This window comes from Platalea leucorodia, assembly GCF_965183815.1.
Source record: "Platalea leucorodia genome assembly, chromosome: 15".
NCBI lineage: Eukaryota > Metazoa > Chordata > Aves > Pelecaniformes > Threskiornithidae > Platalea > Platalea leucorodia.
Genome location: NC_138837.1, coordinates 12,185,281 through 12,206,118, shown reverse-complemented (window position 1 = coordinate 12,206,118; position 20,838 = coordinate 12,185,281). Strand labels below are relative to the sequence as shown.

The 20,838-nt window shown below is 58.9% G+C and overlaps 2 protein-coding genes across 5 annotated transcripts; one reads left to right on the top strand and one right to left on the bottom strand.

Annotated features, from left to right (window-relative positions):
• Positions 1-3,030: 3,030 nt before the first annotated feature.
• On the bottom strand, positions 3,031-3,890 carry TMEM203 (transmembrane protein 203). Its single transcript, XM_082327163.1, has one exon. The coding sequence runs from the start codon at positions 3,775-3,777 to the stop codon at positions 3,367-3,369; it is 411 nt and encodes a 136-aa protein (XP_082183289.1). The 5' UTR covers positions 3,778-3,890; the 3' UTR covers positions 3,031-3,366.
• A 53-nt stretch (positions 3,891-3,943) lies between these two features.
• NDOR1 (NADPH dependent diflavin oxidoreductase 1) lies at positions 3,944-19,978 on the top strand. 4 transcript variants are annotated; one of them, XM_082327628.1, is made up of 15 exons: positions 3,944-3,974; positions 5,601-5,735; positions 6,200-6,277; positions 6,698-6,795; positions 7,607-7,705; positions 8,381-8,482; positions 8,979-9,185; positions 9,537-9,658; positions 10,105-10,325; positions 10,690-10,797; positions 11,494-11,608; positions 12,602-12,748; positions 13,403-13,521; positions 16,662-16,756; positions 19,771-19,978. In XM_082327628.1, the coding sequence occupies exons 2-15, from the start codon at positions 5,601-5,603 to the stop codon at positions 19,913-19,915; spliced, it is 1,791 nt and encodes a 596-aa protein (XP_082183754.1). In that variant the 5' UTR covers positions 3,944-3,974; the 3' UTR covers positions 19,916-19,978. The 4 variants fall into 4 exon arrangements, with proteins under 4 accessions (XP_082183754.1, XP_082183755.1, XP_082183756.1 ...); XM_082327629.1 differs by lacking the exon at positions 3,944-3,974 and adding an exon at positions 4,072-5,055 and having other exon boundaries at positions 9,543-9,658; XM_082327627.1 differs by lacking the exon at positions 3,944-3,974 and adding an exon at positions 4,073-5,055.
• The last annotated feature ends 860 nt before the right edge of the window (positions 19,979-20,838 follow it).

Here is a 20,838-nt window from a genome sequence, read left to right as displayed (position 1 = left end):
GCAAATGCCCCAGGAACTTTTATTGCAGGACTTGGTGGCCCTGGGCACAGCGGGTGACTCCTTTGCATGAGGAGCGAGTCCTGGGAAGGGATACGGCTGGTCCTGGCTGCCCGGCAATCCCCACCACCCCCGGTCATGCAGGCAGCCCCCGCACCCCCATAGGGGCAGCACCCCACGTGCCACAGTTTGGTGATGTGCCGCCCCTGCATCCCCAAACGCACCTGGGAGCTTGCCTTACCTCGGAGGAGCAGAGCTGGGAACACCGGTTGCTGGCTCTTCTCCAAGGCACCTGCAAAATGCTGGAAAAGCTGCTTGCAGGTGAGCTCAGCACACAGGTGGATGTGACATCGTCCCCCGTGTCGAGCACCACGCCCTGGTGACACGGCTGTTAGCTAGGTTGGGGCTGAAGGTCCCGGGCAAACCCTGCCGGGGCTCAGCAGCAGGAAACGGCCCCGTTCCTCTGCAAAGTGTCACAGCGAGGCTGAAGGATGCGTTCATTTGTTTGATCTTTAATTTTTTTTTTGCTTTGCCCCTTCTTTGGTTTAATTAGCCGGGTGGCTGGGGAGCTGCGGGAGAGTCCAAAGGCACCGATCAGTCCCCAGGGCGACTCAGTGAGTGTCCCCTCCTGACTCAGAGGCTTTGCTGCTCTTCCTGCTCCTCTCCGCCTTCACCGACCGCGTCCCCCACCCTCTGCGGCTCTGGTTCTTCATGCCCGTCAGCAGACACTGGCTGTGCCCCCCCCCCAGCCCCAGACTTGCTCCCCGGCTCTCACCCCCATTGCCCCTTACCCCAGCCCTCACCCTCCCTGGACCCACACCAGTGACTCTGTGGCTGCTGGTGATGCAATATCCACAAAAACGGATATGTGGATATGGCCAGAAAAATGAGCAGAGGGCTGGAGCACCTCTGCTGTGAGGACAGGCCGAGAGCTGGGGGTGTTCAGCCTGGAGAGGAGGAGGCTGCGGGGAGACCTGATTGCGGCCTTGCGGTGCTTAAAGGGGGCTTACAAGAAAGATGGGGACAGACTTTTTAGCAGGGCCTGCAGCGACAGGACAAGGGGCGATGGTTTTAAACTAAAAGAGGGGAGATTCAGACTGGATACAAGGAAGACATTTTTCACAATGAGGGTGGTGAAACACTGGAAGGGGTTGCCCAGAGAGGTGGTAGATGCCCCATCCTTGGAAACATTCAAGGCCAGGCTGGAGGGGGCTCTGAGCAACCTGATCTGGTTGGAGATGTCCCTGCCCATGGCAGGGGGATGGACTTGATGGCCTTGAGAGGTCCCTTCCATCCCAAAGCATTCTGCGATTCTATGAATATCTGCCGCTGCAGGTGATGCAACATCCATGGCCTGGGCACTCAGAGCGACCGGGCGCATTGTGGGCACAACCGCGGCACGGGGACATGGAGAGCGGGGATGAACTCACAGAGGTGTGAGGTGGAAGTGGACAAGGAGCAGCCGGCCACCCCACTCCCAGATGACGCGTCCTTGGTTTGCCATTGCTTGGCCCCGTGAGCTGGCTGGCTCCTAGTGGACAGACCACAGGAGCATCTGGGGACATTACAGCTACACTTGGTGACACCGAGCCCTGGAAAGCCACATCACACGGTGAAGCAGGAGCGGAGGAGCTCCTGTAAGGCAGGTGCCGGTGCTCGGGGCCCAGCGCCACCTAAGGGTGTGCAAGGACGCAGCAAAATGGGTGCTCCTGTCCCGCACTTCCAGCACCGGGCCCTGGCGCCAGCCCAGCACGGGCCATCTAGAGTCACCGGGGACATCGAGCCAGGGCTGGAGCCAGGAGCCACCTGAACAGAGGCTGGTGGGGAGCAGGTCACACCACGCATCAGGGGCTAAGCCCCACTATGGGCTAAATCAGCTTATGGATCCTGCTGGAACCGGCCACAGGTTGTCCCACTGCCATTCCGTGACAGGACGAGCCATCAGCAGCGGGAAGGGACAACCATCCTCACCTACGGGAAACTTCCTTGCAGTTCCCATCTGCTTTACACAGAGAAAAGGAGCAACCGCTTGTTTCATCGTCATCAGAGCATCTCACAGGGGAGACCAGACCCACAAACACGTTCCTGGTGCTCCTCAGGCCTCTGCTACGCGAGCACTTCTCCATCTCGGGATCCGATCTGTGTGAAACAGATCCTCAGAGCAGCAGAGGAGAGAGGGTGGTACTGGGAGGAGATGGGTAGATGGGGCAAAGCCAGGGATGGGCCAGGGAGCCGCTGAGGCTGGAGGGGAAGGCCAGGAGATGTTTTGTCAGTCAACACCATCAAGACAGTACAAAGGTCTGTAAGTTGGTGTCAGAAGGACACCAGTCCTCTGGGCCTGGGCTCCAAAGCAACACTCGATGTCGCGCACAGAGGTGAGGGGCAGACCCAGCGTTCGCAACACCCTCGTGGTGGGAGCCGAACACAAGCGACGCCGAGGCGTCTTTGGCACTGGGAGTTCCCCGTGACATTGGCATTTAACACGCTGAGCCGCACTTCCCCGAGGAATACTGAACTGCTCGCACTTTCTGGGGGTCTGAGGACAGTGTTTCACACCAAAGCTGGGGCCCAGTGAAACCCCCCGCCTTCGCAGCCAGCATCTGCTGTGCATACTCCTGACCCGTGCCTCGCCCTCCCAACACCCCTATCTCGGTATTTAGGGAATGGGTCTGAAATACAAATGAAAAAATCCCACGTTTCTGTTCAAAAACACACACATCAGCTCTCTCTGGCGCAGAGCGTGGCCCCGTAAAACCCTGCCAGCGCAGTGAAGGCATGAAGTGCTCAGGGAAGCGAGAGGGCAGACGGACATAAACCAGCTTTGCTGCGGAAGCCAGCGCACAGTTACAGCCCCGGCCCCAGCGCGGGCAGGGCAGGCGAGGCAGCAGCCGCGGCGCTTCAGGCTGGCGGCGGTCCGGGGCGTACGAGGGTATCTGCAGCAACCAACCAACCTCCAGGTCGTTCCTGTCCTCCAGGCAGCAGTTTTACGTACAAATGCTTTCTAAGGAAAAAGAATTTTATAAATAAAACTAATCCTTCCATGCATTTTTATTTTAAAATAAAATAATGGGCATATCAAACAGTGCTTGCGTGGCAGGATACTTTAACACCAAGAGCTGAGTGAACTGAAATGAGGATGTGGCACGAAAGCATCTTTCGAAGAAGCATGATGCTATACAACACAGCAGCGTGCTTAATTACAGAGCCGTGCTCAGGCAGCACGGGTGCAACCTGCCACCTACCACTCTGTACAGAAATACAGACGGGGCAAAGCCCGACGGCCATCGCTACGAGTCCAGGGCTCTCCGGTGAGCCAGACACGTCCCCGGCCGGGGCGAGGGCAGCGGTCCGCAGCCCGCTCCCTCGCCATCAGTTCACCCGGCAGGCTCGGATCATGAGCAGCTGGAGGAGGATGAAGACGGGCGACATGATGAGCCCGTACCAGAGCTCCCGGGTGTGCTCCACCAGCTTCTGGCACAGCAGCATCTCGAAGACGAACTTGAGGCTGAGGATGGTGAGGATCCAGAAGAGCCGCAGCACGGCCAGGCGCTTCTCACCGTCCTGGAAGAGCCGCACCGAGACGATGGTGGTGAAGTAGGTGCTGAGCCCGTCGGCGGCGAAGAAGGGGACGAAGACGACCCACCAGGAGATGGCCGAGGCCTCGCCGTCCACCTTCAGGACGAGGAGCACGGTGAAGGCCAGCAGGGCCAGGCCGTGCAGGAAGATCTCGAAGGTGGCGAAGCCCAACCACTGCACCAGCTCCCGCAGGGAGAACAGCATCGTCCCCACCGCCGCGGGGACATGGGCGCTGCCCGGGGCGGCGGGGGACGGGGCCGACTCCCCCCGGCCCCGGCGCCGCAGCCGGCGCCGCGCTAGGCCTCGGCGCTGCGCCTCGGCGGGGCCGGCTGATGACGTTCCGAGGGAGGCGTCACCACTTGGTGACGCAAGCGGAAGCGGCGGGGCGGGGACGGTGCCCGGTGAGTGCATGGCGGGGCAGCGGCCGGGGACGGGGCTCGGGGACGGGGCTTTGCCCCAGCCCCAGCCCCAGCCCCAACCCCCGGCCCCGGCCCCGGCCCCGGCCCCGGCGGGGGCAGCGTCCGCTCAGCCGCAGCCCCGCTCCGCAGCCATCGGCCCGCAGCGAGGCCAGGGGCGTTCCCTCCCTAGGATTTGTTTTAGTTATTCTGGGTTTTTTTTAGTTGTTCTGGGTTTTTTTTAGTTATTCTGGGGATTTTTAGTTGTTCTGTTTTTTTTTTTTTAGTTATTCTGCATTTTTTTGTATTCATGCTGATTGGTTTTTTTAGTTATTCTGAAATTTTTTGTTGTTGTTGTTGTTGTTATTCCGGATTTTTTTTCTTTTTAGTTATTCCAGTTTTTTTCTTTTTAGTTATTCTGGATATTTTTTTAGTTATTCTGGTTTTTTATTTATTTTTTCTGGGTGGTTTTTAGTTACTCTGCATTTTCTTTTTCTTTATGCTGGATTGGTTATTCCAAGTTTTTTTTCTTTTTAGTTTTTCTGGATTTTTTTTTTTAGTTATTCTCGGGTTTTATTTAGTGGTTTTTTTTTTTTTTTTTAGTTATTCCACGTTTTTTTAAGTTATTCTGGATTTTTTTTTTTTCAGTTCAAGGATTTTCTTTAAAAAAGTTATTCTGGGGTTTTTTAAGTTATTCTGGATTTTTTTTTTAGTTATTCTGCCTTTTTTTAAAAAGTTATTCTGGATTCTGCTTTTTAAGTTACGGATTTTTTTTTAAGTTACGGATTTTTTTTTAAGTTACGGATTTTTTTTTAAGTTACAGATTTATTTTTTTTAAATATTCTGGATTTAAAAAAAAAAAAAAAAAGTAATTCTGGACACCCCCTCCCCAATTCTGGACACCCCACCCCCCAGTATTCTGGATTACCCCCCCCCCAGTTATTCTGGATTTCCATGGTTATTCTGGAGGCAGCGCGCTGCCTGCGGGGCCACGGGTGGTTTGCAGCTGGGGCATCCGCCGGGTTGGCTTCCCTGCGGGCTGCGGTGGCCGGTGACACGCCGGGCCTTGCCGCCTGAGAGAGCGCAGGTGGGAGCGGAGCGTAGCTGGGCGCGCTGTTCTCTCCCTGAGCTCCCAGGCCCTTCCCCGGCTCCCCTCGGGCGGGGATCCGCAGGGCAGGCGGGTACGGGAAAACTGGAAATAGGGAACAGCCGATCCCAGGGGTGCACTGAGCCTGCGGCGATGAGGACGGTTAAAATGAGCCCGACTGTGGATTTTAGACCCCCGAGCCAGCCCCCTCCCTCTGCCCTGGTAGCGGGGACAAGCGGCGCAGTAGAGCGGCTGCTGCTCCTGCGGACGGGGACGCTGCAGCGAAGGGGGTGTCGCTCCCTCAGCGCTGCCCAAGAGCCCAAAGAGAGCCTTGAATCCCGCTGCTGTCCCCAAACCGTTCAGCTGTCCTTGTGCTTGCTGTTTGCAGTGTCAGCCCCACGAATGTCGCCCGAACCCCCAGCCGCTGGCACTCCTTTGGAGCCTGCGTGGGGGTGGGGGTGACGCCCAGCCCCGAGCAGGTCCAGCTCTGCCTCTCCACGTCTCCCTTCACCTCCTGGTGATTTCTCTGGTTTTGTCTCTTGCAGATGGCGGAACGGAAACTCCTTGTTCTTTTTGGCAGCCAAACTGGGACGGCTCAGGACGCAGCCGAGAGGATTGGCAGAGAAGCCAAGCGACGGCACTTCCAGTGCAGAGTGGAGGCGCTGGACAGCTATGACGTGGTGAGTGGCGATGCAGAGTGGTGCTCCAGGCACTTCTGGTCTTGCTCAATCTCTACCAACCTCATTTCTGGCACTCGGGCATCCTCCACCCTTGCTGTGACCTGCTGTGTTTCACCAGAGCCTGGCTCTGTGCCCTTCCTGAGGGCAGCTTGTGCTTAACTCAGCTGAAAACGTGTGAAAACTGAGCAGTGACTCTTGGGATAGAGTTTGTGTTAGGTGACAGATGCTCAGCTGTACCCTGCAGGGCGAGGAGCACCAAGGAGCCGATGCTGCAGGCAGCGTGTGGGCAGCAGGTGCTGCTGCAGTGCCTGTAGAGGAGGTCATGCCACGCGGGGCTGCGGGTTTTATTCCGAGTGTGGTCTGTCCGTGGGCTCGGTGTGATGCTAGCAGCCATGTCGGGACAGCCGGGACACGTGTTTGTAGGCTGCTGACCTGAATGTGCCTTTCCATGTTTGTGCCCACAGGCCAACCTCATCAATGAGCTGTTGGTGGTATTTGTGTGTGCAACCACCGGCCAGGGTGACCCACCTGACAACATGAAGGTAGGATGTGCTCCTGTCCACGTTGGTTTTATATTCCTGGTTCAATGACCGGATTTCTCCCGAAGCAGCTTGAGTGATGGTTGTTTTGGGAGCTTTGGAGCAGCACCAGTCACATCTCGTGTTACTGATGGGCCACGGGCAGGGAGCTGGTGAGGTTTCAGCAGCTTAACAGCCGAGAGGGGCCCCGCCATCGCATGAGCCACGGGTTTGTGGAGGGCTCACAGAGCGTCGTCCTCCTGGCACGCAGCAGCGGTGGCTACTTTCAGGGGTCACCTCTGCAGAAAGCTGTGCTCCCCACTCTGGTGGGACTCGGCAGAGGGCAGGAGGGACCCGGTGGATGGGTGAGCGGGGAGCTAGGGACAGGCAGGCAGGGCAGGCTTCCTTGGCAGCAGCGTGACTCCCTGGCCGTGTCCTTCATAGATGTTCTGGCGGTTTCTGTTCCGGAAGAACCTGCCGCCTGGTTCCCTCTGCCAGCTGGACTACGCCGTGCTGGGCCTTGGCGACTCCTCCTATCCCAAGTAAGCAGCTCCGCGGCTCTGCGCCTGCCCGCGACAGCTGCTCCTCACAGCTCTGGCTGCAGGCGAGACCAGAGCGGCTGGAGAACGAAGGGGGTAAGGGGAGACAGAGCCTGACTCTAGAGCAGCAGCTCAGATGAAATGTAATTCCCACCAGCCTTAAAAATCCTTGCCCTACCAGCCCGTGTCCCTCCTAACCCCCAGGAACAGGGCTTCCGACTGTTTCTTTCCTCCCAGCCTCCTCAAGCAGATGCTTTGCTGCAGTGTGTCAGACATCACTTTTCAGTCAGTTATTAGAGCCGTGCGGTTCTCTGAATCGCAGGAAAGCCTGTGCCACTGCAATTTCAGTGGACCAAGCCAACAGGAGACATGAAACAGTTTTAGGTGGCAACCAGCCCCGTTGGTCCCAGTTCTCTCCCAAAAGATTGTTCCCATGTGCCCGAAAGAGCTGTAGTGGGAGGGACAGGAGTGTCCCTGAGTCCCACGGGGCGGTGAGGGGTGAGGGGGAAGGAAGTGTTTCTCTGCCTGGGGCACAAGCTGCCCTGAAGGGAAGCTGGACCTCCCCAGGTCCCTTCTGGGAAGCTGGGCACAGGCTGTGTTGCCCAGCAAGTGGCAGCCGCTTCTCCGAGCTGCCCCAGGATGGAGCGTGGGCTGGGCAGGGCACGGGGCCAGTTCGTGTGTGCTGGCTCTGGCTGGACCTGCCCCCGTGCTGCTCCGGCACAGCCCTGGCAGCGTGTGCTGGCTCATGTAGCCAGTGCCTGCTGTCCTGCTGGAGGAGCCCTGCCCTCTGCAGCTGCGGTTATTCTCTGCTCAGGTTTAATTTTGTTGCAAAGAAGCTGCACAAACGGGTGCTACAGCTTGGGGGCAACCCTCTGCTGCCAGTGGCGCTGGGAGACGACCAGCATGACTTGGGGTAAGAGCCCAGTGGAGGGCTGGCAGGGGGGAGCCCTGGGATGCACTACAATTTTGTCCTCGGGCTGACGGCAGGGCTGAGCATGCTTTACCCTGGCCTCGGGGACAGCAGCGTGCTGCTCCCACCTGGGGTCTGCTCCTGCGCCCCAGACGTGGCCAGCAGCCTCCTGCTGCTCTCTGTGAACGTGCTTGTCTCTGCTTGTAACTCTCCTGTGCCAGGACCTGGGTCACTTGCTTCTCCAGGGTGTCCCACGACCCCTAGCATGTGCCAAGGTCTCCTGGCTCTGCTCCAGCCCTGTTCGGACCAGGGGACGGCTGTGTCTCAGCCGCGTGCCTGCAGTCATTACAGCAGCCTGAGCTGTGCCGCTGTTCTCCTCGCACGGGGCAGAGGCTGCGTGCAGCTCGGGGAGCCGGTGGCTGCCACTGGTTGTGCTCGGGGGTTGGTTCAGATGTCGTCGGTTGGGCCCCAGAGAGTGAGGGAGTGCTTAGAGTGGCTGAGACATGTTTCCAGACCTGAAGCTGGAAGGGAACAGCATGGAGCAACTGTCCATGCAGCGAAAGGGGAGCAGAGCTGGTTTCCCAGGGGCGGCCCAGCATTGTCTGGGTGCCGGGGTAGCAGCGCTTGAGCCTGGAGGGATGCTGCTGCTCTGCTGCAGCCTGAATTTCCTGCTTGCAGGCCAGATGCAGTGGTTGATCCATGGCTCCTGGCCTTATGGGACAAGATCCTCGCCTTGTATCCTCTCGCTCCTGGCCTTGAGATCATCAGTCCAGATGTACGGTGAGTGCAGAGGGTAGGCAGGGACTGCTGGAGCTGGCTGGTGCTTCCTCGGCTGTTCTCCAGGGTGGACATATGCCCTGCTTTGGCCAAGAAGCCTCCCCAAACAGCTTCTGGTGGCCCAAGTATCCCTTGGACTTTGGCCACAGTGGCCCATCTCTGGATGGGGTGTCCCCTTGTCCCCTGGGTGCGTGGGTCAGCATCCCCGGCAGGGGTCTGCCCCTCTCGCTGTCCTGATGTGCCTCTGCCCTTGGTAGAGCAGCCGAGCGTGTGTGCCCAGCCAGCCTCCCTCTGTCTGCTCCGGAGCCTTTGGGATCTCCTTCTCCCAGCAGTCTGCATTGCGTTCCCTTACCACGGGCCAGCGCCAGGGGACAGGGATGATGGGTGGTGGATACAGTGGGAGACTTCAGGCCTCTCCCGGCCTCCAGCCTGGAGTGCTACGGCAGCAGAGGAGCTGTGGCATGGAGGTAACTGCACTGCATTGCTCTTCTCCCCACAGCCTGCCCCCAAAATACACCCTGCACTACCTGGCTGAGGACTCCCCGCACCCCGATGGTGGCCTGCTCCAGCCGACAGCACCCAGGGCTGTTCCCTCCGAGCTGCATCCCTTCCCTGCCCGGATGGTGTCCAATCAGCGGGTCACAGCCGAATCCCATTTCCAGGATGTCCGGCTCATTGAGTTCGATGTCACAGGCTCAGGGATCACGTGAGCGTTTTCTTGACTCCCCCAAGCTTTGCTGTGCAGGATCGGGTGTCCCGTAGCCTGCCTTCCTCTTCCACTCCCCTTCTTCAGTAATACCTGAGGCTGCAGCCTCATGGACACAGTCCCTGCTGCGCTGTCCCGCTCCGTGACAAAGTCAGGGGTGTATGGCAGCGTGGGTCCTGCCCGTGGACCAGCTCTCTTTGCCTTGTCAGGTTAGGATGCATAACGTTAGTGACGCTGGAAATTTGGCTGAGTTGTGGCCTCTCCCCTGGTGCAGGTGCCGGTCGGGCTGGCGGTGCTGTGCCCACGGGCCTGCCCCGTCGCTGCCCTCGGCAGGTCCCGCTGCATCCACAGGTTCAGCGCGGGAGATGTGGTGATGATCCAGCCCCAGAACTGCCCCGAAGACGTCCAACAGTTCTGCCAGCTCCTGCGCCTGGATCCAGACAGACGCTTTGTGCTGAAGCCCACAGAGCCCGGTAGGTCCTGCCCGCTCCTCCTTTCCCTCCCTGCTGGGATGGGGCAGCCCCCTGAGCTCTGGCCCAACCTGGAGCTCTGCTTTTCCTTTGCTTTAGGCACAGTAAATAGGGAGTTGGGAGCAGCTGATGGATACAGGACCTCTGCCTGTCTCGCAGCATAGGGGCTCTCCTTCCCTCCCAGCGCTCCGTGCCTGCAGATCCCACGTTAGGGCCAGTGTGGGAGGGACCCAGCAGCGTCCAGGCTGCACCCATGCCTTGTGTCTTTGCACCCCCAGCCCAGAGTGTGGAGGATCCTGCAGCCGCCCCAGCCCAGGACCCCGGTCGGGTTGCTCACACTGCTGCCCCATCCTGGGGAGCGCCAGAGCTGTGGGGGCAGCAGGCAGGTGGTGCTCGGGGGTCCTGCCCCGGTGCCAGCACTGAGCTCTCCCCGCTGCCTTGCCTTGCAGGCACGTCCCTCCCTGCCCTGTTGCCACAGCCCTGCACCATCCGGCACCTGGTCACCCACTACCTGGACATCTCCTGCGTGCCACGGCGCTCCTTCTTCGAACTCTTGTCCTACTTCTCTACAAATGAGCTGGAGCGGGAGAAGCTGCAGGAGTTCAGCTCTGCACAGGGCCAGGAAGAGCTATACAGCTACTGCAACCGGCCCCGCAGGACCACTCTCGAGGTAGGGCTGGGGGAGCATGGCAAACCCACTCCGTGAGGGCTGCGCTGTGGCCTAAAGCACCCAGGCAGATGATCAGCCATAATTTCTTGGCTGGGGAATTTAATCTACTTCACCCACTTTCTGAAGCGTCCTTCGATTTCCACTGGTGGTTAAGACCTGCTCCAAATCCTTCTGGGCTCTGTGGTGGGCCCTGGGGTGAGGGGAGGGCAGTGGGAGTGGGCGGTGGGTGCTCAGAGGTACCCGGCGTGGTGCCTTTGGTCGAGGGCAGCGCGGCACAGCAGCGTGGGACAGCCTCTGTCGCCCTGGGGAGCAGGCAGGCTGCCTTCTGGGGCGTACCAGGTCTCACCCCGCCTCGGCTTTACAGGCCCTCTGGGATTTCCCTCACACCACGTGTGCCATTCCACCCGAATACTTGCTGGACCTCATCCCTCGCATCAGACCCCGCGCCTTCTCCATCGCCTCCTCCATGCTGGTAAGAGCTCAGCCCGTTTTGGCCTCGTGTCAGGCTCTGAGCTGAGGGTCTGGCAGGGCCAGACTGTATTCCCAGACCCTCTGAGCACCCACATCCCTCCCAAACTCCTGCTCCACTGTGAGCCTGCATCAGCCCAACGCGCTGGATGTAAACCCCAGGGCTGTGCCAGCCTCCGGATTAGGGTGCTCGCCCTCCTGCAGCCCTGCAAGTGCCAGGGCTGGCCCAGCGCCCTGCAGAGGTCTGGTGTCCTTGTCACCCGGAGCAGTGGGAGGTGATGCCACTGGGAGCTTCCCTGGGTGGTGTGGCCATGGGAAGGGCGAGTGCTGCTTCCCGCTGCTGCCGGGAGGTGGCAGTGGGACCTGGCCCGGTTGGCTTGGCAGATGTCAGCCCAAGCACGGGTGGCATTTGCCCTCTGTGGCGGCCTCTTGGGTTGGACGGTCTCTGTCGCCATTGCCAGCTGTGCAGAGCGTTCCTGCAGCAGTGCTTCTCTGGGAAAACCCCCTTCCCCAGTGGAAAGGTTTTGGGCAAGGGTGTGCTCCATCCTGTGTCTGAGCGGCCGTTTCAGGCTAGGATGAGCGTTGCAGATGCCCTGGCAGGAGTTGGGCGCAGGCTCTGTCCCTGGAGGAGGCGCTGGGCTCTTCCTGCAGAGCCATGCTGGGTGTCTTCTCGTTTCTCATGGCTCCTGTCTGGACACAGGCTCACCCTGACCGGATCCAGATCCTCATGGCAGTAGTGCGGTACAAGACACGGCTCAGCAAACCCCGCCGTGGTCTCTGCTCTACCTGGTTGGCTTCTCTCAACCCAGAGCAAGGTAACATTGCTTGGATTCTGTGAGGACCCTGCGTGCTTGCCGCAGCACACAACGCTGATCCCACGGGACTGTGGTGGAGCTGTGTGCATGCTGGCCACATGCTGGAACTGCCTGGACCCTGGGTGGAGCACCACCGCCACGGGGAGCTGGAGCACACTGGCTTGGCCAGATCGGCTGAACTCACAGTAGCTGCCCTTCCTCACTGCTCCCATCCTTTTCAGAGCATGGCATGCTCCTCCAGCTTGCCCTAAGCACCCTGAGCTCCTGGTTTTCTCACAGCTGCTTAACCCTCCTGCTTCCAGTGCCAGTGTAACCCGCAGTCCCACTGTGGGCTGCTCCTGGCATCCTGGAGCTGGTAGTGCTCTGTCTGCTGGACACCTCAAGCCCCATAGCACCAGCTCGGGGAAGAATGGTCCTTCCTTTGAGTATGTCCATCCTGTCCTGTGAAGCCTGTATGTGCTGCTCATCTGCTTTAACCACAAAACCCCTCTAGCTGGGTCCCCAAGCAAATGGGACAAGCTCATGGGGTCTCCCTGCTGCAGGATGGTAGATGCTGTATGACTCCAGGGCAAGAATGGGTCTTCTCTGAGTACCTAGATGGGGATCTTCACCCCTCCTCTGGCTCCCAGAGGAAGTAAGCTTGGCCCTCCCTTACTCAACGGCCAGGTTGAGATCTCTGCTCACCTCCACCGCTGTCTTTCCTGGCACCAGCTGTGTGAGGAGAAGGCTGTCCCACAGCCTGTGTGCTGTGGGGTTCTTGCCTTGCTCTGGGGTTCACTCAGGTGCTTGCAGAGACAGTGCTGAGACAGCTTTTCATACACCCATAGTGTGCCCGTGGCACCAGGGGTGCCTTGGTGCCGGGGTGGTGGTAAGCCAGGTGCTGTCTGTATCTTCAAAGCATCCTGGAAGATGTGGGTGCCTGGCTCACCCTCCGCAGGGTGTCACAGGTGCAGTGGTGGTGAGGTGATGCTAGTCGGTCTGTTTGTTTTGCAGGTGATGTCCGGGTGCCGCTTTGGGTGAAGAAAGGCGGACTGAAGTTCCCAGCTGCCCCTGACACCCCCGTGATCATGATTGGCCCTGGCACAGGGGTGGCACCTTTCCGAGCAGCGATACAGGAGCGGGTGGCACAAGGACGTAGAGGTGAGGGATGGTCCTGGGAGGGACTCGGGATGCCCCTTGCTGCAGGCAGGTCTGTGTTCAGCATATGGGAAGGAAGGACTGGGGGCTCCCGAGGGTTTGGACAGGCCCAGGCTTTGCTGTGTTTGAGTGGGAGCAAGCTGGGCTCTGGGGCAGTGCGGACCAGAGCCTGGTGTGTGCAACCTGTGTGGTTATTCTGCTGCAAGGCTGCTCCTTGGGTCACGGCAGGGCTCTGCAGAGGCTCCACTCTTTCTTGGCTCTGAGTGGAGATGGGTTGTTGAACTAGTCTTCTGCTGCACAAGGAGTCATGCCTCTGCCCTTGTCCCATCCTCATTCCCCTGGCTCAGCTGTGGGTCTCAGCAGGAAGCTGAGGCTGCTGGAGGGGAACAGGCAGCCCTGGAGGGCTCTTGCCCTGCCTGTCCCCTGCCTCCCGCTTTCCCAGCACACAGGGGCCTCTGGTTGCCACAAGCCACCTGACTTAATGGTCACACGGTTCCTGAGTTGTCCTGGCTCTTCCAGGCCAAGGCTGTCAGCCAGACCTGGCAAAGAGATGAGAGCCCTGGGGCTCTGCTGCAGGTCCCATGGGCGCCAATGGTCCACAGCATTCTCAGGGCATTTGGTCCACCCAGCGCAGCCCTTCTGGTCTGCTCTCTGCAGGGAACTGCCTGTTCTTCGGCTGCCGCCAGAAATCCAAGGACTTCTACTGCCAGGCGGAGTGGGAAGAGCTGGTGACGAAGGGCTTCCTGACGCTCTTCACTGCCTTCTCCAGGGACCAGGTTAGTTCCCAGAGGAGGAGGGTGGATACAGAAGCGTCTCGGGCAGCACTGATGGGAATCTGCCAGTGTTTCTGGCCTCTGTACATGTTGGCACAGCCTGCAAAGGGCCTGGTGGGGTGACGCAGCGGTCACCTCGCTCCCCTGCTCCACCTGGGTGCTGGCTGGGATCCCCACCAGCAGCGCAGTGCTGCTGCCCAGCCAAGACACGTCTGGCTGGGTTGAGCTAGAAGGGTTGCTGGGACGGGGCCGGCGAGAGCCGGAGCAGATAAGGCGTTAGCCAGCTTTGTTTGGCTGGGCCACGTGAGTGATAAAAGGCTCCCAAGCCTCTCGGGGGGGTCACCAGGCAATAACCTTTCTTGATTGAGTGCTGCCCTCCCCACCATGTCCCTCTGCGGGCTGAAGCGGAGGAGCTTGGCCTCCTGCCCCGGCTCGTGGTGCCAACATGCCAGTGCTCCCTGAGCCTCGGCCATGCAGGAGAAAGCTCCCCAGAGGTACGAGCACTCCCACAACTCGGCCCCTGACTTTGCTCCCTTATCTCCCAGGCAGTGTCTTTGATGGGCAGCTCTCAGCCCCTCTCTGGGCTGCAGGGCTTTTTACATCGCCAGAGAGGCTCTTTGAGCTGCGACTCTGTTTCACTGCCTTGCCCTGTCCCTTGATGGCACTGAAAGCTCAGCCTGCCTTTGAAATAGAGATCTGATAAAAAGGGTCAGTGAGAATGGGTATTTCTAGGTAGCTCAGCTGCACCAGTCCTTTCCTCCTGGCTGTGTGCGTGCATTGACATGAAGCCAGCATCTTTTATCCAGTCACTTGTAAGGCATGAGTTGAATGCCTCTGTGAAGGCTTTCCAAGTCTTTGATGAGCAGGAGCAGCGCTGCAGAGGTTTATTGGATGACCAGTCTGCCTTTTTCCTGATGGCTCACACAGTGAAGGGGGGGCCTGCTGCTCCCCGAATCCGGAGAGCGGCCCAGAGCCGCCTCCTGCCCTCGCAGACTCTGGAGGGATGGGACTCGCATTGGAGTGTGCCTCCCGGCCTCCCTTCTCTGCCTGCTCCGTGGGGCAAAGCAGTTTGTCACGAGGGCCTTCTGCCGCCGAGTCCTTGCTGTGCTGCACAGGGAGGCGAGGGGGAGCGCAGCCAGGTAGGATGTGCTGCCTTGGGCCGTTGTACCTGCGGCTCTGGGAGATACCACAGCCGTTAACTCGTCAAAAAGTTTGTTTTCAAAGAGCCGGCAGGAGCTGGGATGCTCCATAGCCGAGCAGGATTTCCCTCTTCTCTCCATAAGGTCCCCTTTGCAGTGACCTTCTGTCACATCGCGTCTGCCCCGTGGTGCAGACTGATTGATCCCAGCCTAATGCGGCTGTCGCTAATTCTCAGCAGGATGCCCTGGGGTTTAGCTGAGACGTCGTGACCCGAGTTTGTCGCTGGGGTGCTCTCGTTTCCAGGTAGCTGCAGGTCCTTAAATGACCTGCTCGGAGCCCCAGCCTCGGCGGCAGAGCCTCTGTCAGCACTTAGCTGATTAATGTTAATGATGCTGAAGCTCAGCTACCGGCTGGCTGTGTTGGTGCTTGTGACGGGCTTGCTTACCTCCTGCATCGCCGGCGGCTGGGTCGGAGCAGTGGGGCTGTGCCCGAGGGTGACCTGACTCTCCAGTGCAATGCAACCAGTGGGGCCGTGTGGGACCTGCTGACTGCGCTGGGACCAGCTCTTGTGACAGCCGGGGATGGTTGCTGCTTGGGGTTGTTCCCACGCACACCTCCGGACTGCAGCGCGCAGGGAGCCTGAAACCCAGCCAGAGCCTTGTTGCCTTTGGGACTGGACGGGAGGGAGGAGGACGTGGGGAGGAGGCTGTGCCCGCAGCTCAGCTCGCCGCTGTGCAGAGCCCGGCGTGGTGGGACGCGCGGCAGAGGGCCTGGCCTCCATCACAGTGTCACCTTTGTCACGGAGGAGCCGTCTGGGCCGGCAGTGAATTCAGGCACGTTGGCAATGGTGTTCATCTTGGGCAGGAGCCAGGGCCGTAGGCAGTTGCTTGGATGTGTGAAGTCTTGTGGATTAACCCTTTGGGAACTCTCCTTGGTTGGGCTGTACTGTGCCAAAAGCCGGTTGTATCCAGTCTCTAAGCACAGTGGAGGGGCGGGGAGCGGGACCGAGGCTGTCTCTCCAAGCTTCCTGCCCTTCTGGGCTGTTTCAGGCCTCCAGCAGGTGACAGGGCTGTGACCGGCAGCCAGGGGCGCAGGGAAGGGTCTCTGCCCTGTGGCAGCCCTGGGACAGGGGGGCCACCGAGCCTCCTCTGCCCGTGCTGGGAGAGGAGAGGGCAGGAGGGGAGCCCTCGCGGGGCCTCCCCAGCTCATGGCCCTGGCTGTTCACCAGAGCTCAAGCAGGCAGGGGGCAGCCAAAGGATTTGGAGGGGCTATTTATCGAACATATATAAAATTATACATGTTCCTTTTCTGGGTTAAGTAGAGGTGGCCTGTCCACCTAGGCAAAGGCCAGTAATCAAATGTCATTGATGGAAAAATTTGGATGCGACGCGTCATGATCTGAGTCCCATATATCCCTACATACTATACCCTAGATCTACTGGGTCAACCCTCGACACAAGCTCCCGTTGCCATAGGCCTCTCTTCTCTCTCCGAAGCAGTTTGGACCCTGCCGCCATAAAAGAAAAAAATCAGTTTATTAACAGTCAGTACAATGAATATAAATACCGCATCTCTATACCACATCTCTATCTAAGTCCATAAAGCACGTTTGAGACCCGCATCGGTTGACACATTTTGACAATACAATGTGAGGGTGAGCGAAGACCAGACAGCACCACCCTCGGTGACTGTTGGGTTGGAGCCCAACTTTAAACCCATGGGCACAGGTTCAGGGCCACGATACAATTTCGATGCCAGAAATTTGTCGTGGGGCGTGTTGCCCACAGAAGCTCCTTCTGCTGCACCCGTCTCCTACCAGCCCGTCCCAGTGCACTGACACGAGGTGTGGGGATTCCCTTCCCTGTGTGAGAGCTGATCTAACTGCTTCTCCCTGTGCTGCCCCGAGCTCTTGCAAACAGCCCCTGAGCACAGTCCCCAGGGGCTGGGCGAGGGGCTGGGGCTGCTGCCAGGGCTGGTGGGCTCAGCACCATGTTTCCCTGCAGGAGGAGAAGGTTTATGTTCAGCACCGCATCCAGGAGAACCGAAGGCTGGTGTGGGAGCTGCTGAGCAGCGGGAGCGCTCATATCTACCTGGCTGGGTGAGTGAGAGGTCTCCGCGCAGGGACTGGGGGAGCGGGGCTGCACGCCGCTGCTTCTCCACCTCCCTGGAGGCATTGCCTTGGCTCAGCCTCCAGAGTGAGCCCACCCTGCACCCCAGCAGGTCTCTGGGGGCTGCAGTGACCGCTGCAGAGGGACCAGCTTGTTCCTCCTTTCCGTATGTCCTGCTCCACAAGCCCTGGGCTGAGGGGGCCATTTCTCACCTGCCCTGTGCTCCGGTTAGGAGGGGCAGAGCTGGCACCATGGTAAAGCTGCTCCAGCTGACCCCATGTGCCTGTCCCTCCAACTGCCAGTGCCCGTGACTGGTGTCACCTTCCAGTGGGCAGCCTGGCCTCTGACCCATGGCAAATCCATACATGGGAGAGCCCCGGCCTCTCTTTGCACCCCTCTCCTCTAGCGGGGCTCAGTGAAACCAGACAAGAAGGCTTGTACGGTTCCTGTGGCTGCTTGGGTGGGCGGGAGGCTTTTAAAACACAATATACCAGAGCTCCACCGGTGCTGGGGCTCCTCAGCAACAGCTTTTGGGACCCTCTGCACATCCCAGCTGGCTCTTTGCATCCAAAACCACCTTCCCGGGGCAGGGACGAGCCGCGTTGCACTGCAGCCTGCCTCCTTTGACAGCACAGTAATTCACCAAGTGGTTACCTTGGCCTGATGGGAAATCTCAACCACTTGGCCAGAAAGTGGGGTCTGGTCTTTGGAGGCAGAGCATCTGCAGCTCCGTTCCTGGCTCTGTGGCTGTTTTCCTGGGCAGAGCCCTTAACCTGCCTGCCCTTGTCGCTGCCTGTATGGCAGGGAGGAGGCCGCTCACCCGCTGCCTGGGGCGAGGGTTGTGAAATGCTTTGGGCTCCTTGAGCTGGCGAGAGGCTGGCGATGGTGTTCGTTGTGCACCCCGTGACCTGGAAAGCACTGTGCAAAGCTGTGCCTTGCTGTCGACATGAGCAGCAATTGCAGGAGGCTCTTTCCTGCCTGTCCCGCACGAGAGCAGGAACTTCCCTGGTGCCTCGCAGGGCAAGACTGGCCTCGCTGCATTCCTGGGAGAAGGAGATTTTTGTTTACTGCCCAGGAAGCGGAGGCCAGGCCGCCCACCGCCCTGTCACTGCCGCGTGGTCTGGCGTGCCTCCCTGCATCGTGGGCCTTCCTGGGGCCCTTTCACCAAACCGGTGATTCGTACCCACAGATCTGAGGTTCGGGTTTGCTCTCCTCCATGAAGTTGTGCCTCCCTCCCCAGCCCAAATGCCAAGACCATTGGGTGCCCATCTGCGGTGTCCCCATGGCTCTGTCCTCTCCCTCTTCCATCTGCTTTGCTAATTTCTGATGCTGATGGGAGACACCCTGGAGGCTGCCAAAAAAGATTCCTCTTCCTCAACGTCTTGGAAAGAGTGTGGCTTGCACGGCTCCTGCCATTGCAGGATTTTGGAGTGGTTGTGGGGATGCTGTTTTGGATATCGGGGTTGCTCCAAGACCCATCTCGCTGGGGTCTTTGTCCCTGGCACGGAGTGGCCCTCAGCCCCGATCGGGCAGGTGGGATCTGAGAGCCTCATCCTCCTGGCACGAGTGGTGACTGTCCCGTTTGCAGCGGGCACTTTCCTACCCCTCCTGAAGGAGGTAAAGTGTAAGGTGTAAAGACTCCCAGGATCACGGCGCTCCGCCTTGGCCCCCAGACATCTGCCGTGAACTGCCAGTGGGGTGCCAAACAGGAAGGTGCAGGTGGACTAGCCTGAAAATGGCCTTTTTTTCCCCTAAAAATAGTATTCACAGCTTCACCCACACTAGGAGAAAGATGGAGAAAGTGAATCCTGGGCTGCGCGTCCCTGAGCGGCAGCCCTGGGCTGTGTGGCACGGTGTCTCTGCCTTCCCTGGCCCTTGCTGGCTGGGGCAAGGTCTGGGGAGCCGGGGCTGTATCTTCTCTCTGATTGTGCCCGGCTTATCTCGCCCAGGGGCAAAAAGGGTGAAAATGTCTCTCTTTTTCTGCAAAAAATAGATACTTGACATCTTTTCCATCACAAGCCAGCTACATTATCTTGCACTTGCATATCAGTGCCTGACTCAGAAACAATATGACTCTTCCAAAAAAAGAAGACCTCCTTTCTGTGTATTTTGGGATGCTAATCAGCTTCAAACGCAAGTCAGAATTCTGCCTTGTTCTTGGGAAACAGCAAGGACATTGCCAGATGCTCGTGCCAATTGGAGCAGCCTGGGAAATTTTTTATTAGATGTTTTTTTTGTCGCGCAGTCAGTTCATCAAATGAAACTCTCTCCAGGAAAAAGTCTGAATTTCTTATTTCCCATAAGAAATAATTGCGCTTGGAAGTGTTGAATCCTGTTCGGGTATTTTGTACACAGCAACTCGTGTTTTCTTCACCATTTCTCTTGTTTTGAGGTTTGAACGGGCTTTGGTTACAAATGTCACCATCAAAACGATCATTCCAGGTTTCTTGAAAGGAGGCAGCGGATGGACTGAAGCGGCTGCTCCTTCACAGCAGTCGTCTTGCCCAGCTCAGGATCAGACATGTTTTCCATCCAGTGTTTCCCCTGAGATGAAAGGACAGTTTCCCACTCTCCTGCTGATAAATTATGACTCGTGCATATTCCCCATGTCCCTCTAATGAGGGTGATGGGAAATGGAGCAATGCAGAGGCCGGGGTTAAGGCTACCGAGCTGCAATGCTCCTTTGCCGGGGACTGGGTACCAAGGCCTCGTCTTTGCCTGCAAATGCCAGCGCTGAAAAGCCCTGCGTAGATAACGGCGCTGCTCTCTAGGGAGTGGTACGAGCTGCCTCTCGAAGCCTGTCATTTATGCAGTGCCAGGCAGGGTGAGGCAGGTTCCCACTGCCCTGGTGCAGCGGCAGCCCGCGCTGGGTGCCGGGGGCGATGGGTTCGGCCGCAGGGACCGCTGCCCCGCTGATGGGCCGCCTTGCCGCAGCACCGGGGATGCAGATACACCCCCCGTTTTCCTGCTCGGCCTCCATCGCGCTGCCTACTCTCTCTTCCAGGAATGCCAAGCAGATGCCAGCGGCGGTGGCCGAAGCCCTGCAGTCGGTGTTGCAGCTGGAAGGTGGCCTGTCGCCCTCTGAAGCAGAAGAGCATTTAGCAGCCCTGGAACGGTCCCAGCGCTTCCAGTCTGAAACCTGGTCGTAAGCCTGGCTCCCTGCCTCCCCCTTCCCTGCAAACTCTGCCTGAATAAAGGAGCCAGCAAAATGATCCACCTCTGGCATCATCCTTGGGCTGAGATTATCCCAGCCAGGACAGGGGCCTGGTGAAGGGGCTGGATTTACCCAACCAGCCCTTCCCTGATGGCAGCAGGGCCGCGGTGGGCAAGGGGAACCCATCTCCTGCGGGTGTGGGTTTGGTGTGGATAAAGCCTGGCTCCCCGTGCCCACACCCTGCCGGAGCGGAGGCGAGAAGTCTCTGGTGGGATGCTGCTGGCTGGCTCCTGCGTGGGAGCGAGCTGCCACCCTGTGTGCTCCAGCTCCTGGGGTCCCCGTGCCGCGTGAGCAGCACCCGTGGGCATTGCTAGAGCTGCGGCATTGCTAGAGTTGCGGCATTGCTAGAGCTACGGCGCTGGCAGCAGCCATTGTTTGTGGTAGGACCTAGAGGAAGTGAGCTGTTGCATGGGAGCCTCTCCACCCTGGCATTAGTCAGCGGCAGCAGCGCTTGCTGCAGGAGGCTGCCTTGACAGACCTGTTCCCCCTGTCTCCAGTGGCTGAGGCCAGCAGGGATGGGCGCAGGAGGAAGCTTCCATCCCTCTGTCTCTGCTGCCAGTTCGTTTTCCTGAGCCTGCTTGATGCCAAGGTCTGAGTGCCAGTTCCCATCGAGTTATCCCATTCCCTGAGCGCCTGCTCTGCTGGACCCATCCTCCACCCCATCCTGGGAGCCGCTTCCAGCCGGGGCCAGGCAAGCCAGCAGCCTCCAGCCCTTTCCCTGGCAGCCTCGGGTCCGTGTGCCCTCTTGGCCCTGCTGGTGGCCCAGTGATGCCAGTGCCACCACCTTCCTCCCCCAGTTCAGCGAACTCGATGCCACTGTGTAAATAGCAATTAGGGCCCAGGGCATGAATCAGCCAG

Excerpts from the sequence above, each read along its gene's own strand:
- TMEM203 (XM_082327163.1), bottom strand. The coding sequence starts at position 3,777 with ATGCTGTTCTCCCTGCGGGAGCTGGTGCAGTGGTTGGGCTTCGCCACC.
- NDOR1 (XM_082327628.1), top strand. The coding sequence starts at position 5,601 with ATGGCGGAACGGAAACTCCTTGTTCTTTTTGGCAGCCAAACTGGGACG. Across the intron at positions 10,326-10,689 it reads CCCGCAGGACCACTCTCGAG|GCCCTCTGGGATTTCCCTCA; the intron begins GTAGGGCTGGGG and ends TCGGCTTTACAG. Across the intron at positions 12,749-13,402 it reads GGTGGCACAAGGACGTAGAG|GGAACTGCCTGTTCTTCGGC; the intron begins GTGAGGGATGGT and ends TGCTCTCTGCAG.